This window comes from Musca autumnalis, unplaced genomic scaffold, assembly GCF_047663935.1.
Source record: "Musca autumnalis isolate F117 unplaced genomic scaffold, ASM4766393v1 scaffold_5, whole genome shotgun sequence".
Taxonomy (NCBI): Eukaryota; Metazoa; Arthropoda; class Insecta; order Diptera; family Muscidae; genus Musca; species Musca autumnalis.
Window position 1 is genome coordinate 209,352,488 of NW_027412088.1, and position 15,589 is coordinate 209,368,076.

General features: G+C 34.0%; 1 protein-coding gene across 1 annotated transcript; it reads left to right on the forward strand.

Annotated features, from left to right (window-relative positions):
- Nucleotides 1–14,797: 14,797 nt before the first annotated feature.
- BckdhB (Branched chain keto acid dehydrogenase E1 subunit beta) lies at nucleotides 14,798–15,589 on the forward strand. Its single transcript, XM_073989055.1, has 2 exons — nucleotides 14,798–15,438; nucleotides 15,497–15,589. Exons 1-2 carry the CDS (start codon nucleotides 14,821–14,823, stop codon nucleotides 15,566–15,568), a joined length of 690 nt encoding a protein of 229 aa, XP_073845156.1. The 5' UTR covers nucleotides 14,798–14,820; the 3' UTR covers nucleotides 15,569–15,589.

The following is a 15,589-nucleotide window of genomic DNA, read 5'->3' on the forward strand; positions in this document are numbered from 1 at the left end:
AAGAATCTACTAATTTTAACTTTTTTTTAACATTTTTGTTTACAAAAAAAGTTTCAAACCTACGAACTTTTTTTTACAAAAAAAAGTTCGACGGTTCGAGTCCAATGAGACAGAAAACATTTCCTTCTCATTTGCTTCAAACCTACGAACTTTTTTTTGTTTACATCGTGATGTTCGATGGTTTTTGTTTACAAAAAAAAGTTCGACGGTTCGAGTCCAATGAGACAGAAAACATTTCCTTCTCATTTGCTTCAAACCTACGAACTTTTTTTTGTTTACATCGTGATGTTCGATGGTTTTTGTTTACAAAAAAAAGTTCGACGGTTCGAGTCCAATGAGACAGAAAACATTTCCTTCTCATTTGCTTCAAACCTACGAACTTTTTTTTGTTTACATCGTGATGTTCGATGGTTTTTGTTTACAAAAAAAAGTTCGATGGTTCGAGTCCAATGAGACAGAAAACATTTCCTTCTCATTTGCTTCAAACCTACGAACTTTTTTTTGTTAAAAAAAGTTTCAAATCTACGAACTTTTTTTTGTTAAAAAAAGTTCGAAACCTACGAACTTTTTGGGCAACATTTTTGTATGCCCGCGGGCATAGGAAAGTTATTGTTGGTGACCACGGATTTAAATGTTTATTTTTCATTTTCAAACACTGGTTTTGAATAAAATCGATAAAAATCGAAACATATTGGCGAACGTTGTGTAAAGCGAAAACAAATTCAAAAGGAAATAACTGTGAATTTGGTAATGAAAATTTATTTACCCAAGAGAAATAAAAGAAAAAAACTGTGAATTTGGTAATGAAAATTTATTTACCCAAGAGAAACTGTGAATTTGGTAATGAAAATTTATTTACCCAAGAGAAATAAAACAAAAAAAAACTGAATTTATTTACCCAAGAGAAATAAAACAAAAAAAACTGTGAATTTGCTAATGAAAATTAATTTACCCAAGTAATTCAAAAGAAAAAAACTGCGAATTTGGTAATTTCATTTTGCGTATTGAATATTTTGAGAAATACCCAAAAGGAACAATTTAGCCAAAAGAGGTAAGTAATTTATCATTTTTCATTAGTAAAAGTGTAGAATTACCAAAAACGAAAACTTTGTTTTACTGTGCAATTTTTATAACCTCAGCCTTTAGGCTAAGGATACACTTGAGTTGCAGACAATTTGGAGTCGATCTAGCCATGTCCGTCCGTCTGTCTGTCGGTCTGTCGAACCGATTCGGTTCAAATTTTGGATAGTTTAAGTTCGAAGATAAGCCATATCGGTCTACTCCTTCAGGTACCTCCCCCACAAATGTTCAAAAATGTTCGGAAATATTGTTCGTACGGTAACTGTTGAAGGGAGTGGCCGAATTGGTCCATACTTTACACATCCTAATATATCTACCAGATATAGATCATGGATCATATGGACTATATTTGTCCACTCCATCTGGTATCGGATAAGTTCCTTTAAGACCTAATGTCGAATCACTTTGATTTTTGTTGAAGCAACTTGCATTCGCTGCCTCAATTACAATGGGAAAAGTTTATTTTTGGGCAAGTCCATACTTCTTGAGCATACAGCCCGAAGAGAATAAAAGCCCCCTATGGCTCTTAAAATATTGTCTAGCGTTACGTAAAGCTATTGATTTTAATAGAAATAGTTCACAGTTTTTATGTAACTATTTACAGAGTATATAATTTTGCCCAAAAAGTTTGTAACGCATCGAAATAATGGTCGTAGACCCATACTTAGTCGATCTGGCTATGTGTGTCCGTCTGTCAGTCTGTCCGTTCGTCTGTTCGGCTGTCCATCTGAACCTTGTAATCACGCTACAGGTCGCAATTTTGATCGGATCGTCACGAATTTTTTGGGAGTTGATGCGGGTCCCTCAGAGAAAGAGGCCTATTTAGTTTGGTGATGGTCGGATAATATTCAGGAGTCGGAATAAGCGAAAAGCTTATGTGGAGAAAAATCAAAGTTTTTTTCTTATGCGAATATCTCCGCTTCTGGTTAGAGTATTCCAAAAGGAATACCCGCTAATGGAAGAAGAAAATATCTCGTTTATATTGATGCAAAGTATGTTGGCGTAAGTGAGCAAACCGAGACAATGCAAAATTCAGTAATATATCCAATTTTTCTATTTTTTGTAATCACGCTACAAGTTGGAATATTGATCGGATAGTGACGACATTTTGGGGGTAGATGGGGGCCAACAGAGGAAGAAGCCTATTGATTTTGGTGATAGCCGGATAATATTTAGGGGTCGGAATGGGGAAAAACTAATTTCGAGACAAATTCAAAGTTTTATTCTTTGTGAATATATTGGCTTCTAGTAGTGGTATTCTCAATGGAAGAAGAAAATATTACCTTTACATTGGTGTAAAGCAGTTTGGCGAAGGTGGGCAAAAAAGGGAGATACCGCAATAGTCGGTAATGCATCCAATTCTTCCATTTTTTGCAATCAAGCTACAAGTTGGAATATTGATCGGATGGTCACGAGATTTTGGTTGCTTATGGGGGACCCAGAGAGAAAGAGGCATATTATGTTTGGTGGTAGTCGGATAATATTAGTCGGCCCCATCCCGACTATAGCCTTTGCTCACTTGTTTTAATTAAATTTATTGCTTCTAATGTTACATCGTTTTCCCTTAAAAACTCCACAATAAGCAAATTAATCAACAAGGACAAGGAGCCTATTGACCAATTGTGAAAGTTTGGAAACGAAAAAAAAAATTGCGAATTTTGATTTAAAAAAAATGAATAAATCAAAACGTATCAATCGCCTTTACAGACGCACATCAACCAAAATATTTTTCCCCACAATTATGTATTGTCAATAAAAACATCGAAATGTTCGAATAAATGCATACGTTTTGCTAATAAATTTAATGTAGATTAATGCGCACATGTGTTCAACTTTTGCGGAGGCGGTAACTGTAGAAATGGAGCGACAAAGTCCATTCTGGAAATGGGTTTTATTTTAAAAGTCATCTCACTCAGTCACCGTAGTATTTAGCGCTTTGTCAAGAAGTAAAAATGGATATCGCAATAAACAAGACTACAAAAGTCAAAAAAAAATCCAAAGCATCCTTGAACAGTCTTCAAACTGCTCTTGTGTTGACTTTTGTGAGCGAGGGAAGAAATATTCCGTGCAATGTTTAGATCGAATCTATTACTCCCTTTGGAAGACATCGCATGTACCATTTTAGCTAACACTTTTAAACTTTTATGGCGGAAGTACCAATATGACTTAAATATACCAAAAAAGTCTACATACACCCTATAAATCTCGGGTTTTAAGGGTAAGGAAGCATTTTTATGAAAATCCAAGTACATAGTTCTATTTCATATCCCTAATAAACAATATAACATACAACAGAAATATATTCCGTAATACGAATAACGGTAAATTCTATAAAAATTAAAAAAATAATAGGGAAACAAGTGTGCATACACCCAATGAAATATTAAGTTTACCTTACAATTTATGGAGTAACCCCCTGTTTTTGTAAAAAATTTTATTCTTCTCACACGAATTGTCAAATTTTGTAGATCGATTTACTCGCTTTAGCGCGAATAAAGTGCGCTGATTTTTAAATGAGGAATTCTTAGCGATATATGGAACGGGTATACGAAAAATTAGGTATGTATGTCTGCAGGGGGCTGAGCTATGGATGCCTAAATTATTACGAATATAGACGAACGAACAAAAATAAGTTACAAAAACAGGGGGTAAGAAATACAAATTTAACATTTTATTGCTTTATCGAATGTCTCTGGTTGTCTATGATATATTTTAGACAAAATAGGAACATATTTGTGGATTAATTGCCGTTATAGACTTCAGTTATGGCTCGTTAAGGCGGACCCTTGAGGATTTCTTTGAGTATTTCAGTCTAGTAGTTTATGAAACCCAGGAAATACAGTGGGACTAACTATTTTGAGATCCTAGAACGCTTTGAAGTTGTTCTTATGGATAATATATGCTCCTGAAATTTGGAAAAGTGTGAAGATGCCACGCAATCGTTGCGAAGAAATTGTATATGCATATTCTATTTTTGTTGGTTTTCTGCGTTTTTAGAATTTTAACAGTTGTAAAAATCAATGCGTAGCAAAAGTATATGCCAAAAAATTAATTATATGTGATTTTAGATGACATATTTCCCAGCGTACTACATATAGTACGTTCGGCACTTGTGTGTATCAAATAAAAATATTATTTTTGCAGATTTTTATCATTAAATGAGATAATAAAGGCCTTAGAAGAAATATTCGAAAAGTTTTCGTATGATTTTTATGGCGTCGCCATTGTACCCGCCGAAGGTGTGAATACGAGGGCTACTAGATAAGTTTCTGGCCTAGGCAATATCGTCCAAAAACGGCAGTTGTGCTACAAAACATTGATGACGTGCAAGAACTAATAATGCAAAATCGTCATGTGATGTACGGCGAGATAGAGGCAGCCTAGGTTATTTTTGCACCAGCATACATTCGATATTGCATGAACACCTGTCCGTAAAAAAGGTTTGTTATGGTTGGAACATTCACAATTTGACAATCGCTCAAAAAAGACTCGTGTCGATTCGTGAAAAGAAACGTTGAAAACAATTCGATAGCGGTGCTGCACAACACCTTTATACGGTCGTCACCGGTGAGGAATCATGGATATATGCGTATGAGCCCGAAACAAAACAGAAATCGACCATGGGGTCTTCGAAGACAAACCAAATGCAACTAAAGTTCTTCGAAACAAATGGTCGCCTGTTGCAGCGGCTAAACTGATCATATAGCGACTATACGGCTTGAAAAACGTAGAATTGATGTCTGATGTCTTCGGAAACGAACAAGAAAATTTGAATCATTGTGCACCATGACAATGTGAGCTTTAACATATCGATTCAAACCAAAGCATTTTTGACTCTTCATTTGATCCCCGCACATCAAGAAAAAAATGTGTCAAATATTTTCGTCGCCAGAAGATGCTGTTGAAGTGTTCAAAAGCAATGTTTTGGACATGTCTCATACGGAGTGGAAAAAGTGCTTGAACAATTGATTTGAGTGTTGCCAAAAGTGTAATACTTTGGAAAACAACAAAACTATTTTTGATGAAAAATATTCGCGTTTTCATTATTAGGCCAGAAACTTTTATAGAAGCCCTCCTACTTACATTATAGATGAAGATCCTCGAGTAGAAGAAGCGAATTTTAAACACTTCTCTCCTATATTATTAAATGTTAAAGCTGATTTTTTCCGAAATCTTTATCCCACTGTTTCAGATAGCGATGACGATATTGCACTTGCGTTATTGTAACAGATCTTTCTTTGCTCATCCCACTGACGGCTGGATACGTCAGTGAAAAGAGCGAAGCAAAATCTGGAAGACACCGATGCTATTATTTCAGCATGTGATCAGGAAATTTTACCTAAACCCCTGGAATTGTTTTAAAAAATTGTTGACGGTGATTTGGTGTCAGTTATTACTCAATTCTCCAACGACTATGTCTCAAACATACATTTGAGGTAGTACGGCCTTAAAATCCAAGTTAGAACATATTTTTCTTTCTTTTTTCTTCAGTTTTGTAATGTTATCAGTCAGAAAAACACTATTTTAGAAAATCACGAAAATTGCTGCATTAGTTTGCCCGTCGGCATATCCGGGTTAAGTCGCGATTTATTTTAAAATCGCTCCGGCGTTTTTTTTTTGTTTCATGATATTTCTCATCTATGAGCATTGTAGTTTCAAAATCAGCAACAACTTCCGAGGTGTAAGCAAATTCCATTTAAAATTAGGTAAGGCTCACTTCGTTCCTATACTTTTTTAATGGCAAAAATAGCAAAAGAGAAAACGATAAAATTTGTTCTCAGAACACATATTTGTTCAAAAAGTACAGGAACGGAAAACAAGAACAAAAAATGGCAGACGTCATACAAAAATAAAAAATACATACATACAACGACTTGCGATTTTAAATTTTTTTTTTTACTTTTTTATATCGTTATGATGCAAGTTTTTGTTGTTCATTTAAACATTAATGAAGGAAGTATAGGACCAAACTGTTCACAAAAGGCAGGTGATAGTGTAAAATTCATCCAAAAAGAAATACACTGTTTATAAAAGCGCCAATTCCCTCCAACCAATTTGGCGTAGACCCAACTTTTACTACGAAAACAATAAAAATCATGTTAAAAATTCCTCTAATGATTTATTGAGATAGCATTTTAATAAAAGATTGAAGTTAGGGTACTCCTTCGGTCGTATAACTAGTCAGTTTAAAAACCATTATCTGAAACATCTTGAAGTTGCATTCAATATTTTTAACAACAACAGGATCCACTACATTTTTCGCCCTTGGCATAAACATCGATGGAACGAACATCTTACCCATGGGGCCCACGCAGGTCAGTACTTGAAATGGGCAAGTCATCTGAAAATATCTTATATTTTCAGATGACTTGCCCATTTCAAGCCCCATGGGTAAGATGTTCGTTCCATCGATGTTTATGCCTTGGTTGGACTGAATTTAACACCTATGTGTAATGCAACCACATACATATCCGGGTATTCCGCCTGTGTAAAAACCCCATTTATGTTGCGTCGAACTATGTTCGACTGGGATAATCATGTCCTTTCCATTCTTTGATGTTGGGAGAAAGGTAACTTTGGCCTCTGGGAAGAAAGCATTAGGCTTTTGTATGTCAACCATTTGTTCCACCAAGAATATTGTTGTAGCGGAAGCTAAAAACGTTGAAGGACTTGAACAATATAATTCAAGTTCGTTCTTGAGGATATATTTGCCATACTTTGATCATAGTTTCTTACATGGAAATGTGTACAGCTTTGGTCATTTTGGACATTTTTAGTTCATTACCACGTATTTTTATTGAAAGATTCAACAACTATTACCGAAATATCTCAATTTAATGTTGACTGCTTCATTTCTATTTAATTCGTTTTAAAATTATTTTGTATTGATGTTTTGTTTCTGACCTTTTATTTTTTGTTCTTTCAAAAAATGTAAATAGTAGAAGAGAAAGCCTTTCAGAGCCATTTTTATTTAAAGAGAAAACCTAATTTTGCCAGCGTGTGTTCGACAAATTTGTACAATAATCGACCAAGGCAACTACAAATTTTGAGTAAACGAACACACATAATATTAGGTGTGTACGATAACTTCGCAAGTGAAAAGTACTTGCAAGCACTCAGCAAGTTCTCAGTAACATCTCTCCACCAATTGTACTCTCTCGAAGCAAAAAATTTGCAGATTGTTATCGAACAGCAATTTGCAAAAACTTTTAAGAAGTCAGCTGATTTGGCAAAAAAGAATTTTGGCGGATAAGATTTAAATTAACAATAGAAGGTGTCTACCATTTTTTTTCCCCATTTTAATACCCTCAGCCTTTAGGCTAAGGAGGGTATATACACTTTGATACGATGAAAATGTGCCTCATCGAAATAATGGTTTTAGACCCCAAGTATGTTTGGACGAAATGTGTTTCAGACAAGTTGGAGTCGATCTAGCCATGTCCGTCCGTCTGTCTGGCTGGTGCGCACGATAACTCTCGAACGGATCAATCGATTCGGTTCAAATTTTGGGTATCGAAATATTTTGTCCAGATTCGATTTAAGTTCGAAGATGGGCCGTATAGGTCCACTCTTGTTGCAAAACTTGCCGTACGATAACTCTTGAAGGGAGTTTCCCATTTGTTCAAGGTTTTTTGACGTTTCTGTCATTTTTCCGTTCCCGTACATTGTGGAAAAAGTACTGGAACGGAGCTAATATGTTAACCGGACAAAATGTAGTGGTTATTCGGAAGGCAATGCTCGTCTCGATATTATTCATTTTTCCAAGAGAAAGAACCAACGGAAATATTCAAATTTTGAGGCGTTGATACGAAAACGTGTATATGCTCAAAATTCACGTCGTTCTAGTAGAAAGATGTATTCTTTAATGATGGATACGATTAGCCTGTAAGTTTGCCAAAGATGGTCTGGTCAACCTACCCATGGTTTAATAGAGATCAAATGATTGTAATAATCGAATAGGTCCAGACAAAAACGCAAATTTTCTTTATTGGCTTACTTATACAAAAACACAGGAGATCCTACAGTCACTGCGAGTATTGGCTATTGATCGTAGCAGTATAATATTTTTTAAAACTGATATCAAAGAATCAAATTAAAAAAAAAGGTTTTAATTCCATCTCCCATAACAATTTTTTTACAATACGTAAATTAGAAATGCGTGCTGTCATTAAATATTTACATAAAAAAGGTTTATCGGGACAAGAAATTCATAATGATATGGTGAATGTGTTAGGTGAAAGGTGCTCCTTCATATGCAACAGTAAAAAATTGGGTTGCTGAATTTAAACGTGGTCGTACAATCATTGAAGATGAACCACGTAGTAGACGTCCAAAAACAGGAACAACAACAGAAATTGTTGCCAAAGTGCATGATATGGTATTAAATGATCGACGAATAAAAGTGCGTGAAATTGCTAATATCATGGGCATCTCAAATGATCGAGTCCATTTAATTTTGCATGAAGAACTACAGATGAAAAAGCTTTCTGCAAAATGAGTGCCGCATTTCTTAACAGTCGATCAAAAACGCATAAGAATGAAAATTTCTGAAGCTTGTTTGGATCGTTTTAAGCGAAATAAAATGGATTTTAAGCGTCGTTTCATAACTGTTGATGAGACATGGATCCACTACTATACTCCAGAGACAAAAGAACAATCCAAACAATGGACTGAAGCTGGAGGAAGGGCCCCAAAGAAGGCAAAAACAGTTCAATCGGCTGTTAAGGTTATGGCAACGGTTTTTTGGGACTTCAAAGGTATTTTATTGATTGACTATCTGCAAAAGGGTAAAACAATAAATTCAGAGTACTATTGCAACCTTTTGCATCAATTAAATGTACAAATTCGAGAAAAACGTCCTGGCTTACAACCCACAAAAAAAAAATATTTTTATCAAGACAACGCACCAGCGCACAAGAGTGTTTTAACAATGGCTAAAATCAACGGATTAAAGTACGAGTTGCTTGACCGCTCACCTTATTCTCCTGATTTAGCAATCAGAATACATTTTATAGCCCAATTATGCAATTTTTTAACTAATAACAATACAATTCAAAGATGATTTCTATCACCAGTAGGCCTATTCTGTAACTTTTTAACAACTGCACTCATTGTTTATATTACAACAATTTCATTAATCCTTTTTTTACAATACAAAAGATATTTTAACAATGTCGTTAGTTGTTACAAGTTACAGGATAGACCTACAGATGTTATTACTGTCTTATTTTTTTATACTATTAATTTAATTTTTTCGTTCCATTTCCAATCATAACGTTTGTAGATGCCTCCTCTAAGAAAATGTTGCATCCCGAACTGCGGCAACGACGAAATACGCAGTAGTGATTATAAAAGACTTAAGAGAGAAAATCCTAATTACGTACGACCAAAATTAGAAAATTTTCACGCAGTTAGGAAAGAGTGGATAAATTTATTAGTTGAAAATTACGGTTTAAGTAGGGAAACCCTCAAACATATTTGTGACAAACACTTTGAGCCAGTTGTAAAAGCTGGCAATAAAATTTTTCCCCAAGGGAAACCTACACTATACTTACCGCAACGAATCAGCAATATTTCAACTCCAACAACTCATTCACCGCAACTATCAACTCCAACAACACAGATAGTACAAAATATTAATGTAGGCAGTAACATTTCAACTCCAACAATACAGACAGTACAAAATATTAATGTAGGCAGTAATATTTCAACTCCAACAACACAGACAGTACAAAATATTAATGTAGGCAGTAATATTTCAACTCCAACAACACAGACAGTACAAAATATTAATGTAGGCAGTAACATTTTAATTACAACAACTCAGACAGTAGAAAATAGTATTATAGGCAGTAATATTTCACCTCCACCAAGTCATACATCACAGCAAATGCACAGCACCTCAAACGTTCTTACTAACAATAACAACTTAACTTCACCAAATTACCAACAACAGCAAACACTGTCTGCACAAAATATAAATATCCAACAACTTAGAGGTCCTGTTCAAATTCTGAGCGTAGAAATATTACAGGCACCTAACAATATAACAACCGCAAATACCAATGACTTACAAATTATACGAGATAATCAAGGTGAGCAACATTATCTTAGTAATCTTAGTAACCAATTTCAATCAGTTGAAACGTCGCATATAACACATTATGAATATGAAAGTGTACATGAAGAGTTTGAGACGTCACATGATTCAGATGTTCATGTCCAAAATGTACATGAAGAGTCTAATATGTCATATATTACACAAACTGAAAGTGTACATGAAGAGTTTGAGACGTCACATGATTCAGATGTTCATGTCCAAAATGTACATGAAGAGTCTAATATGTCATATATTACACAAACTGAAAGTGTACATGAAGATTTTGATACGTCAGATGATTCAGATGTTCATGTCCAAAATGTACATGAAGAGTCTAATATGTCATATATTACACAAACTGAAAGTGTACATGAAGATTTTGATACGTCAGATGATTCAGATGTAAATATCCAAAATGTAGGTGAAGAGTCTAATGTGTCAAGTGTACATGAAGAGCTTCATACGTCACATGATTCAGACGATAATGATGATGGTCTACCTCACAATATTATTTTCTCTAGATTAATTGCGGGTATATACCAACAACCTTACACTATTGAAATGCTTAATATTATCACATATGAAGTATTGTCCGGAAGAATCGCATACGAAAAAGCGAGAAGTAGACATAAATCTGCATTACCCTCAGCAAACGAAATAGAAGAAACCTACCCAAGAACTCCAGTAGGTTTTGATCAAGAAACAATGTCAAGCTTAATGAAATGTTTAAATAAGAAAACAGAAAGAGAAAAGGTGTGTGCATTGACATTTGACGCTATCTTAGTTAATGTCAACGGCGAAATACGACGCGCCGGATATGTATTCCAAATACACGGGCTTAACACAGATTGGGAAATTTTGCTAGGAGTAAAAACGTTTCCACATAAATATAAAACAAATGATCTAATGAAGCTTCTACACTCTGTCTATCAGGTCATTGATAATCTTGATGTTCGACTTGACTTGGTTATTTGTGATTTGGCATCAACACATCGAAAAATGAGTAAACATTACTTACATAATAATTCAGAACATTGTGAACTCATTAAAGGGTATAAATTACCATTTGCATTTGATGTATATCACACACTTGTTAATATTGCGAGTCACCTAACCAACGACGATATTACTTATGACAATTGTTTAGTAAATTTCGAACTCGTAACTGAATATCCCTATTCCGTTAAAACATTAAGAAGGAGATATTGCCGCGAAACATTCAATATAAAGATATATACAGATTTGTTTAGTGAAACAATTATCAATAACTTTGACACCTCTATTTCACTTCAACATTCCGCCACAAAAGAGTTCTTCAAAGGTATGAAACCTTTTGTTGCATTATTAGCAAATGAAGAAGATTATACTTTTGAGGAGAAAAAAAATATTGTAGAAATTTTCATAACATTTCTAAAAAAAGTAAAGTGCGTAGAACGTACTCAAGTTGTGCTTTCTAAAGCATTACAAACTTTTATTTATTTATGGAATAAACATGGAGATATACCAATCAAAAAACTCAACACCCATGATACATTAGAAACCTTCTTCTTCAATATTAAATATAATCTTAATGAACCCCGTACACTCACTGAAGCTGATTTGTTACACATCAAGTCAAGATCAGATGCTGCAATAAAGTGTACATGTGAAATAGGCAGGCAATTGTTTTGGTCAGACAGATTTTTCACATAAGAACGTATTTAAACGTGTGCAATATTTAAAATCGTTATTAATACCTTACTTTCTTTAACTTGCCAATGCCACGGTAAGATTGATTTTAAATAAGGAATTTTTTATAAAACATGAGTCATTTGAGTTGTCAGCTGCACACAATAACTCCCAACACAACATTGCTTTTGAAACTTTTCCAATTTCTATAACTAAAGGAGGTAACCAATAGATATATATCAACGTAGCGTTTCACTCGATCACAGCAGAGGAAGGCATAATGGTCTCACGATAAGCACCATCAGGCAAGTACACTTCATAACATAACTCTCAAACAAATAAATAACCAATTGCTTTTCTTTTCAAGTATAGCACAAGAGCATATTTGTGTTTCTGGTAAGTGTTCTTTTAATGCGCAGTAAGTCTTTCATTAATTTCCATCACATGGTATATATTAGTTTTTATGTAGTACAATGTGAACACACCTATTAATCATGGTAATATTTACATTAGGCGAGTTCCTTGCGGCTATTGTCAGTTTGAAGGAAAGAGAGGTGAGGCATGGCATATGATAACCCTTTACAATAGCCGCAAGGAAACTCACCTAATAGAAATTTATTTTTGTTTGTTAACCTTCATTGAATATTTTGAAAAACATTAAGGAAAACTCGTCAGTATTTCAATTTAAATTTTTCCATATCATTCCACAAAATGCATAATTTCTCGCACAAAGTAGAATTCTCGCAAAAATGTTTGGGGTGTTTGATACTCGCTATTTCTCTGGAGGAAATCGATTTTTTTTTAATTTTTGATCTAAATCCAGTTGCCTGTTCAATCAGATAAATGGTAAGTTTGTGAATATTCAATTAGTTGAAATTTTTTCATCTCTACAACTTTCCGGTCATCAGGTTCCACGTCTGCTGCTCTGCTCCAAACTTTACTGGAAGAGAAGACTAAATCGAACACCAGCCATTCAAATAATTTCAAAATACCAGGAATACGAGGAGAACAGAATCCGATATCACATACCATTTACTAAGACGATTGATTAAAATTCTGAAAAACATGAGCGTTTATTTACAAATTATCACATTTGAAGCAAGACGCAGAGCTTGAATCAAAAACGAAACCCCAAATGACAAAGGATTAAAAAGAAAACAATATAAAAAATCCTGAAAGAAACAGAAACAGTCCTCAAATAAAATAAAAATCAATTCAAAACATCTAATAAATGCATTATAATACAACATCATCACAGATCCGATAAAAACTAAGAAAATTTGTATATTTAAACAGCCTAGACAAGCCAAAGCGAAATAATCGACCGTCCTTACTCCAAACAAAACTTGAAGAGAAAGTGTGACAATGACAATGCCTGTTTGTGCAAAACTTACATGGATGTGCCGTGGTTTGAGTTTTGCTTTTTTCTTTATATTTTTTTTCTTTGTCTTGTCTTACTTCATTTCCTTTTCGTTAGTCTTATGTCAGATATTGAAATATTTTAAATGAAAACTCTTTGTCACAAAATTGTTCTTTTTATCGTAAATTTTGATTCAAATTTGTTTTATTTTAAAGGTCTTTCAAAAAAAGAAAATTTTTATAACGACCAGAACGACCCTATAATGCTATATTTTCTTTGTAATTACTTTTTAATATCAATAACCACAGTTTATACAGTTGGCCATTCAGAGTTCTGTTAACAACATTTGACAACAAACATAATAGATTGTTCATTATTGTGATTTGATTTCCTTTGTATTTTATGTATTTGACAGCAAACTAAATAGTCAGGGCTAACTAGTTTGGGCTGAATGGCCAACTGTATAAACTGTGTCAATAACTATAAATTTGCCTTGTTTTTGAATTTATCTTTTTTTACCATTTTACCGGCAAAGAATTTCATGAAATTATGCATCTCTAGATCGACTTCCATAGTAGAGTAAAATCATTAAATTGCTGCAGTGTAGGAATTCGAATTAATAACGCCTAATATCATGAAATTTAATAATGAAATTCACGCTAGTTTCTGTTACCTTAATTAAATTGAAGCAATTTAATACCGTTCCTTGAAAACTTTTTCTAATATACATTATGTTCATAAAATATATATTCCGCCCAATCACGAACGATTTTTCTCTAGAAAACTTTCCTCCTATTATGATAATGTGAGAAAATAATTACTTAAGTTCTCTTTCATAAGAAAATATTAACAGTTTGTGTTTTTAGACAAAACTTAAAAATATCAGCAAATAACTTACACTTTTTTCAATTCAATTTATTTCCATTTTATAATGTGCAACTTTATTACTAAATATGTGATTGGAAATTTCTGACTCCATTGTGCTACTGTCAACAGTGTCAACAGCCCCATAACAGCCAGTGTTAGAAACGAGTGTTTTTAATCAAATAATGGCAATGGCAAAAATTACAAACAAACACTATGAATTTTGACATAAAATTAGTTCAACATAAAAATTCATCCAGTGTTTTTTCAACATTTGTTTTTACAACAATTATGTGTATTCAAAATTCTCTCATCCCATCGTTGATCGGCACAAAAAGTGGAGATTGAATGTTATTTTGTAAAATTTGTTCAATTTTTAACAAATTTCCAAACACAAGTTGAAGTATTTATTTTGCATGTTTTTTTAAAAAGTTAATGGAAAATATTGGAAGGAAAACAGATGTTTTCGTTTGCATTGTTTGATAGCAAAGATAGAATTTTTTTCATGATTGGGTTGATGAACTATGTTGAGAATTTTTTAAAAATTTTGTATGAAAAGCAATAATTTTTGTTTAAAGTATGAAAAATTAGATATTAAATAAAATGTTAAAGTTTTTAATTTTTATGTTTTTCATTGACGGTGTGGAAATGTTTTCTGTTTTATGATAGTTAGTTTTGGCCAACAAATATGAATTGAGACCATAGTGGACGCAGAAGCGTCGACGGAAGGGTGAAAAAGTTTGTTGCCATGGATAAGGCTCTGGAACAGGATGAAAGTGCTTTACTTTTTGGTGAGGATGTTCGTTTTGGTGGTGTATTCAGGTGTTCTGTAAATCTTCGAGATAAGTATGGCAAAGATAGGGTCTTCAATACTCCGTTATGCGAACAGGGCATAGCAGGATTTGCAATAGGTGTTGCGAACACGGGTGCAACAGCCATTGCGGAAATTCAGTTTGCTGACTACATATTTCCAGCGTTTGATCAAATTGTAAATGAAGCTGCCAAATATCGTTACCGTAGTGGAGGTATTTACGATTGCGGATCTTTAACATTCCGCGTGCCTTGTGGAGCTGCTGGCCATGGCGCTCTTTATCACAGTCAAAGTCCTGAAGCTTACTTTGGTCACACCCCGGGTTTGAAGGTAGTAGTTCCACGAGGCCCAATTAAAGCAAAGGGTCTGTTATTGGCATGTATCAAGGACAAGGATCCTTGCATTGTCTTCGAACCGAAAACTTTATATAGAGCTGCTGTTGAGGAAGTACCAACTGAAAGCTACGTTTCGGAAATTGGAAAAGCTGATATCCTTCGCAAAGGTAGCGATATTACACTTATTGGCTGGGGTACACAAGTTCACGTTTTGTTAGAGGTATTTGGATTTTTTATTAAAACATCGAAGGTAAGCTATATAAACTGTTCTATTTCAGGTTGCTGATTTGGCTAAAAAAGAGTTTAATGTGGAATGCGAAGTTATTGATCTAGTTTCAATATTGCCGTAGGATAGAGAGACTATAGCAAAA